Source organism: Centropristis striata, chromosome 18, assembly GCF_030273125.1.
Source record: "Centropristis striata isolate RG_2023a ecotype Rhode Island chromosome 18, C.striata_1.0, whole genome shotgun sequence".
Classification (NCBI taxonomy): Eukaryota; Metazoa; Chordata; class Actinopteri; order Perciformes; family Serranidae; genus Centropristis; species Centropristis striata.
This window is the reverse complement of record NC_081534.1, coordinates 34512154-34520466: the sequence shown is the minus strand read 5'-3', so window position 1 is coordinate 34520466 and position 8313 is coordinate 34512154. Positions and strand designations below refer to the sequence as shown.

Here is an 8313-nt window from a genome sequence, read left to right as displayed (position 1 = left end):
AACAGAACCAACATAAACAAACAGAAACCAACAGAACCAACTGAACCAACAGAAAACAACAGAACCAACAGAACCAACAGAACCAACAAAACCAACAGCACCAACTGAACTAACAGAAACAAACAGAATCAAATTTGCCACTTTAATCCCAGAGACAGACCGTCTTTTTCTCATGAATTCGTGACTTTAAGCTCAGAAAGTGTTTTTTCTTTCTCTTGTTAACGTTCCACTTTAATCACAGAGTATATTTAAGTTCTTTTCTCATAATTTGACAACTTTTATCTTGGAAATGTTCCTCATTTCTCCTCGTTACAGCTTCCTCTCGTCTCCGTGACGAGAAGACGCTGCTGGACTAATGAAGACAGACGGAGAGAGAGAAGCTGTGTTTCCTCTTAATAACTGCAGGATTACACATTAACATTTAGATGGGTGGATGGTTTGAGCAGTGCGAGGGTGGCTGCTCGTCACGGCGTCAATAAAAAGACATTTCCAGCGTTAAAGAATTAATTTGAGCTGTTAATGTTTTAGTGTTTCCTGTGCGGACGGCTGCACAGCTCAGCGAGTGTGTGTGTGTGTGTGTGTGTGTGTGTGTGTTAATTGGATTGCAGCAAAGAATCAAAGCCAAGTAAAATTAAAAGAAATTGAATTTATTTGCGGAATAAATTGTGACAGAGCCTCAAAATCATCATCAGTGGATTCTGCTGACGGGATGAAAAATTAATGCAGGATAATTTGTTTATTAACTTCTGTTTGTGCGTGCAGAGACGAGTTCTGGGTCATCGAGCAGAGAGGAGAGGAAATGAGGAAAACAGAAGATTTAGGAATATTTTTACCTATGAATTTTAGGTCAGGGTTTCATTAGAGCTTGCTCAAAGTTCAGCTCACAAAAAATATTTTCGAATTTAAACTAAATTCACAGTTTTTTCACAACTTATTTGTAAATAAGCTGCTCTGAGTCTGCAAAGACTGGGAGCTAGCAGCACCGCATGCTGGTGTTTACACCACTAGAACCGGAGCTTTGGACCGCTGCGAGGTGTCCTGTCTACAGACATCCAAACCAACAGAACCAGTTGAACAAATGCAACCAACAAAACCAACAGAACCAACTGAACCAACTAAACTAACAGAACCAATAGAACCAACAGAACCAACAGAACCAACTGAACCAACTAAACCATCTAAATCAACAGTCCAATAGAACTCATAGAACCAACTGAACAAACTAAACCAACAGAGTCAACTGAACCAACTAAACCAACTAAACCAACTAAACCAACAGAACCAACTAAATCAACAGAACCAACTAAACCAAGAGAACCTACTAAACCAACAGAACCAACAGAACCAACTGAACCAACTAAACCAACAGAACCAACTGAACCAACAGAACCAACAGAACCAGCTAAACCAACTGAACCAATAGAACCAGCTAAACCAACTGAACCAACAGAACCAACAGAAACAACTAAACCAACATAGTCAACTGAACCAACTAAACCAACAGAACCAACTGAACCAACAGAACCAACTGAACCAACAGAACCAACAGAACCAGCTAAACCAACTGAACCAATAGAACCAGCTAAACCAACTGAACCAACAGAACCAACAGAAACAACTAAACCAACATAGTCAACTGAACCAACTGAACCAACTAAACCAACAGAACCAACAGAACCAACAGAACCAACTGAACCAACAGAACCAACAGAACCAGCTAAACCAACTGAACCAATAGAACCAGCTAAACCAACTGAACCAACTAAAGCAACAGAACCAACAGAACCAGTTAAACCAACTGAACCAACAGAACCAACAGAACCAACAGAACCTACTAAACCAACAGAACCAACTAAACCAACAGAACCAACTGAATCTACTAAACCAACAGAACCAGCCAAACTAACTTAGCAACCAACAGAAACAGAAACAAACAGAACCAACTAAACCAAACAATTATGAGTTTTTTTTCTCGTAACTATATGACTTAATAATCTTGTTGAATATATTATATTAATATAGTTGTTTTCTCCTAAATGTGTGAATTTTTTTTCTTGCAAATGTTCCACCCTAATCTCAGAGAAATATGCACATGTTCTCATAAATTCACCACCTCAATCTCAAAGAATTTAAAAAATCTTTTTCTCGCAAATGTACGACTCCATAAAATCAGAGGACATTCAATTTTTTTTTTTTTATTCTAACTTTGTTCGTTTTGAGAGAGTGTTCTCCACTCAGCTCTATAAGACATTTTGGAGCAAAAGTCACAAATCTCTGCCGTGAACTTTAATGAGTCTGACAATCAGAGAAAGGACGTAGTTCTCCATTCACAGTGTTTACATCCACTCAGCTCCACTTCTTTACATCAGCCCAGCTGGGAGAGACAGATCGGAGAGTGAGGACAGTTTGGGACGAGCCAGCTGCTGAGAACGCTGATGAGACGGAGAACCGAGCGGTGGAACCTCGACATGTGGCTACACTTTCTCTGTCAGAGGCCGACTGAACACAAACAGGCCCTTTGTCTCACCGAGCTTTAAACAAGCAGCAGAGGAGAGACTCCATCATCTGATCCCCTCGGAGCTGATTGATAGATAAAGCTGGCATGGTGCAGCAGTTAATTAACATCAAGTTTCTGCTTTGAGTCGTTTTACTCCAGCAGTTTGTCTCTACAGGCTGAATGAACACAAATGCTTCTATACCACAGCAAATTACTTTTAATTACATTTTTAATGATCCACTTTATTCGTTTCCGACACGTTCACAGCAAGACTACACTGTAAAAAAAGAACAACTTACAGTCGAATAACAGTAAACAACTGTAAGTTTAAAGTTTTAAATAATTCTTTAAAAATACTATAAAATGACTGTAAGTGTTTGGCAACTCTTGCTGACAGATTTTTTTTTTAAAACCTTTTTTTCTGTTAGGACGAACTGTCATGTGACAAATATTCACTGAAAATCTGTTTACACAGAGCAGAGAGGAGAGGACAGGAGAGGCTGGAAACATGACAATACTTCAATTTTGTGTCTTTTTTGTAATTTTGTGTATTTTGGGGTTATGTTGTGGCTTTTTTTTTTTTGGGTAATTTTGTGTCCTTTGTGGTTTTTGTGTCTTTCTTTATTTTTGTGGATTTCTTTTTTGTTAATTGTGTATTTTTTTCTGGTCATTTTATGTTTGTTTCTTTACAACATCCGGACAATTGCAATAGCATATGAATTATGTTTTAATCCAATTTTTCAGAGAAATTCAACTTTTTTTCTGATTTCTGTCATTCTAACAAAGACTGTTTGAGTTGTTCTTATTGAGCTGCAGGACTCATAGTGGGGCAGTTAGCTAGAAATTATATAAGGAGTGTGCATTTTATGATGAAAGCGTCAAATTTGGTACACTTGTAGCAAAAGACATATAGAACAAAATTGGAGGCACGATGAAGTTTCATTATGGTGGCTATTTTCAAGATGGCTGCCATATTGATCATTTATGAGGGTCCATATCTGTATTCTTTTTGTGTATTTGGCCATAACAGTACCAAATTTGATGCTCATATTACATATTATCCATTGTTAATGTGAAATTTATTATATGTTATCTATCTATAAAAAGTTGTCACTGGTGGCCATCTTGAAAAATGGCTGCCATATTGAAAATTTGTCGTGCCTTCACATCTAATTTTTGTCATCTTGAAAAGTCTTGATCCCTTCACATGTTTGCCATGTCTTTGGCTATAACTGTACCAAATGTGATGCTCCTATCACATATTATCTATTGTTAATGTGGAATTTCTTCTAAAAACAGTTCTCACTGGCGGCCATTTTGAAAAATGGCCACCATATTGAAAAGTCTTGTTCTCTCTACATGTTCCCCATGTCTTTGGCTATAACTGTACCAAAATGTATGTTTCAATCACCTATTATCCATTTTTAATGTGAATTTTAATCTAAAAACAGTCATCACTTGAAAAAAAAATGGTCGCCATATTGAAAATCTGCCATGCCTCCACATCTAAGTTTTGTCATATTGAAAAGTCTTGATCCCTCCACATGTTCCCCGTGTTTTAATCTATAAACAGTCGTTACTGCCGGCCATTTTGAAAAATGGCCGCCATATTGAAAATTTGTCGTGCATCCACATCTAATTTTTTTTCTATATGTCTTTGGCTACAAGCATAACCAAATTTGACACTTTCATCATAAAATGCACAATCCTTCTGGTTATTTGGCCCACTGTTATAGATTTATATAGATTTTAGCAAAAAAACACCCTGAAACAGCTTGTTGGGGTTCAGAGGGTTAACTGTCTTTTTAAGGTTCAAATAGAGAAGCAGAGGACAGAAACCTTCCTGCAAAGTTCAGACCTTTGATCTGCAGATTGGCTTCACATAAAGCACCAATCTGATATTTTGGGATCCATCATTTTAATTAAAGTGGTTTTGTATTTCTGAAAACCTCTTTTTACTCTTCAGAAACTTGAGAAACCGTTCCCACCTGCTCCGTCCCCCCTGTGGAACATTGACTTTAGTTTTAGAGGGATTTTTCATGCGCTCTCATCAGGAGAAACTTAGATTACATTCAGCAAACAGGAGCCAGGAAACAGGAGTCGAGCAGAAAAAGGTAAAGAAGGATTTTTGGAATAGTCCTGACATGATGTGTGATAGAGAGCTGCTGGCATTTCACTGAGACTGAAGGAGCTTAGTGATACTCGGGCTGATAGCACTAAAAATACCCCCTCAGTCTTTTTCAGACACTAATCCTGCAGATTAGACAGTTTCCATCAACCTGCCCTTCTCTCTTTTCACCTCTCCGTCCTTTCTAGCGTTTCTATCACATTCCTTCACTTGCATTCCTCTCTCCTCCCTCGTTCATTCCTCTCTTCTCCTTCAGCTCTTTGTTGTTTTCTGCCAGCAGCTTTCTGTCCTGCCAGCTGAACACATAATGTGATTTATCCACGTTCTGTTTCTGCAGCGTCCTGCACGGCATCAAACGGGAGGAATCCCGAGGAAATTAAACCGACTTTTACCCTCTGAACCCCGACGAGCTGTTTCAGGACGTTTTCTGCTCTTTTTTTTACATTTCTCTTACTGTGTCGTTGTGTTTCACTGCAATACATAAAATCTATATCAATCTATAAGTCCTGCAGCTTTATGGAATCAGCTCAATCATGGCTAGAAGTGGAGACAACTCCAACATGTCTTTGTGCAGAATAACACATTTAGAATGACAGGAATCAGAAAAAAAGCTGAATTTTTAAAAATTGGATTAAACTAGAATTTATTTACTTTTGCAAGTGTCATCAATGTTGTACAAAAACAAACATAAAATGATAAAAAAAACCACAAAATTACCATAAAGACAAAAAATTACCAAAAAGACACAAAATTACCAAAAACCCATAAAATTACAAAACCCCCACAAAATTACCAACAAAAACCCCCACGAAATAACAAAAGAAACGATTAAGTTACAAAAATTCCCAACAAAATTCCCAAAACCAAACAAAATTACAAAATAAAAAGCTAGAATAATAATGTTTCTACAGTTTCTTCCTATGATAAAAATACTAAAATACACAAAATTACAAAAAACAACACAAAAATACCCAAAAACCCACAAAATGGAAAAAAATACAAAAGAAACACAAAATTACCAAAAACACACAAAATGACACAAAACCACAAAAAAACAAACACAAAATTACCAAAAAGACACAAAATTACAGAAAAAACCGCACAATATTTAAAAAAAACCCACAAAATTACCAACAACCCCCCCCCCCCCTCCCCCCACAAAATAACAAAAGAAACCATAAAGTTACAAGAAATCCCTTCAAAATTACCAAAAACAAAGAAAATTACAAAATAAAAAGCCACAATAATAATCCCTGTTTCTACAGTCTCTTCCTATGATAAATGGTAATTTTTGGTAATATTTTAATTAATTTAACGTTGTTGTTTTTTTTTTACATTAAATTTAAAGTGTTACTGTCAGAAAAAAAGAAAGTTGCCTATAATGTCTTAATTTATTAATTTACAGATTACCACTTCTATTCTATGGTAAATATTTGGAATATATTCACAATTTCTGGCATTTGCACTTGAAACACTTCAAACCCTGTAGTACATTTCTTATAAATAGCTGTTTTATATAGTGCAGCCTGATTCTGAGCAGCCAGTGATGTGATGAGCTCAGCTGGAGAAAAACTCCAAAATCACAAATTAATATGAGGAGACATATTTGTTCCCTGCAGGTGAACGCTGACTCACCCTCACAGGTGTTTCTACTCCTCCCTCTCCTCCTGTCTTTCACCAGGAGATAAATGAGGGTGGCATCTGATGGGGAGGAGGTGAGGAAGAGGGGAGGAGGGGATTAGCCTCGCAAAAAAGAAGTACATTTTCTGGATAATAACTTCTTTTCTTGATTTTGCGATTTTTGAGTTACAATAAACAGATGATGTCACAGAAAACCTCTCAAACATTCTTAAACACCAATAAAAGAAAAAAAACAATCAGTGTGAATTAAGTTTTACAGATAATTAACTTTAAAGATTTGATCAATAATCAAACAGGAAACTACAGAGACGCCTGCCAGTCACAGAGTGATTGACAGCTCTTTGATCTGATGTTACATCATCATGACATCATCATGACATCATTTCCTCACACTGACGGAGAAGAAAACATCACGGGGACAACATAGTCACATGTTGTCTATTTCTGTTGTCCTGCAGCCACAGAGACCTTCACTGGTAAAACCTGCAGTGGGCGATAGTTCCAATCCCCAGTGTAAAAATGTGGAAACATCCTCTCAGTGAAAGTGTGTGTGAAGGTGTGTATGTGTGTGTTAGTGTCAGCATCAGAGAACGACAGCTTTCCTCTGTTCCAGTCCAGATTCACTCTGATCCTCTGAGGCTTCTCCTGCACTACGAGAGGAGTGTTTCTATCTGATGGTGACCATGATAAGCATTCATGTAGACGGAACTCTATACTCCATAATCCAGACAATTTGTCTTCTTCCCTCAGGGCAGACTCTGCTAACACACCCAGATACCACCATGTATTGTCTCCAACCTCGACCTCCCAGCTGTGAGTCCCTGAGTTAAAGCCCTCAGAGCCCAGAACAGAGGGATCATCAAACCTCTCTGGATTATCAGGAAGCTGCTGGATCTTTCCTACTCTCAGACTGGTCAGATCTTCAGACAGGATGAGTTCTGGACCAGCAGTGTTTGGGTCCAGAACAATAGGACTGTAGGAGACCATGTCCTTCATCTTGTTCCAGATGTTGAAGGCCAGGTTGCCCAGGTGTTTGGCCTGGTCTATCAGAGCTCCTGAGGGCAGCTGTGGATCCTCCAGCAGGGGGCGCTGCTGGACTCTTTCCACTGCAGCCTTGTAGTTGTGCAGGAATGAGACGTGTTCAGCTCTCAGCTGGTCCTCTGTGGCTCTGACTATGTCTGAAAGAGCTGCTATCTCTCTGCTCAGAGCCTCCATCTTCTCCTTCATCATCTGACTCTTCTGCTCCTCTTCCTCCCTCAGTGCAGCCATCCTGGCCTCCTCTTCCTCTTCTAGAAACTGGTGAAGCTTCTTAAACTGCTCCTTAATCTGCGTCTCTGTGCGTCGGGCTTGGACCTGAATGTGTTCTGCTGTGTCATCAAACTTCACTTTAACTTCTTTAAAAACCTTTAACTTCTTCTTTAAAGGCTCCAGAGTTTCCTGAAGTTCCTTCTTGTGTTGTTGTGCAGCTTCATCGATGGGTCTGAATCTGTGGTTGGTGTGTTTTTGTGAGTCTCTGCAGACGAGACACACTGGCTGCTGATGGTCCAGACAGAAGAGTTTGAGTTTCTCAGAGTGCAGACTGCAGAGAGGCTCTGAAGCTCTCTGATCTCTCTCCTGTAAGAAACTCCCACACAGGTTCTTTAACACCAGGTTACAACGTGGACGACCCTTAGATGTTCTCTTACAAACTGGACACTCTCTGGTTTGTTTCTCTGTCCACCAGCTCTGCAGACAGTCTTTACAGAAGCTGTGGCTGCATGACAGGACGACAGGATCTTTAAAGATGTCGTGGCAGACAGAACAGCAGAGATCGTACTCTAATCTGGAAGCCATTTATTCTCTGAGTGAAGCTGAAAACACAGCAGACAAACAGCTCAGCCACTCCCTGTTCTCTCAAAGTTACTTTACTTTCCTGTAAAACTGTCGTTCAGTTTGTGGATTCAGCAGCTGGGTGAAGTGGAGCTGTTCCAGTATTCCCAGTAATCTCCTGAAGTCGTCCTCTTTCAGTCAAAGTGGAGGTTTTAGTCTGAAGCTGAATCTTATCGTC

The 8313-nt window shown here is 39.1% G+C and overlaps 2 protein-coding genes across 2 annotated transcripts in view; both read right to left on the bottom strand.

Annotated features, from left to right (window-relative positions):
- adgrg6 (adhesion G protein-coupled receptor G6) overlaps positions 1-3813 on the bottom strand; it is a 108354-nt gene extending 104541 nt beyond the window's left edge. Inside the window, exon 1 of the mRNA XM_059355875.1 lies at positions 3804-3813. Coding sequence (XP_059211858.1) covers positions 3804-3813 — 10 coding nt within the window. The remainder of the gene's footprint in view (positions 1-3803) is intronic.
- A 2543-nt stretch (positions 3814-6356) lies between these two features.
- On the bottom strand, positions 6357-8099 carry LOC131991699 (E3 ubiquitin-protein ligase TRIM35-like). Its single transcript, XM_059357201.1, has one exon. The coding sequence runs from the start codon at positions 8097-8099 to the stop codon at positions 6705-6707; it is 1395 nt and encodes a 464-aa protein (XP_059213184.1). The 3' UTR covers positions 6357-6704.
- Positions 8100-8313: the final 214 nt, after the last annotated feature.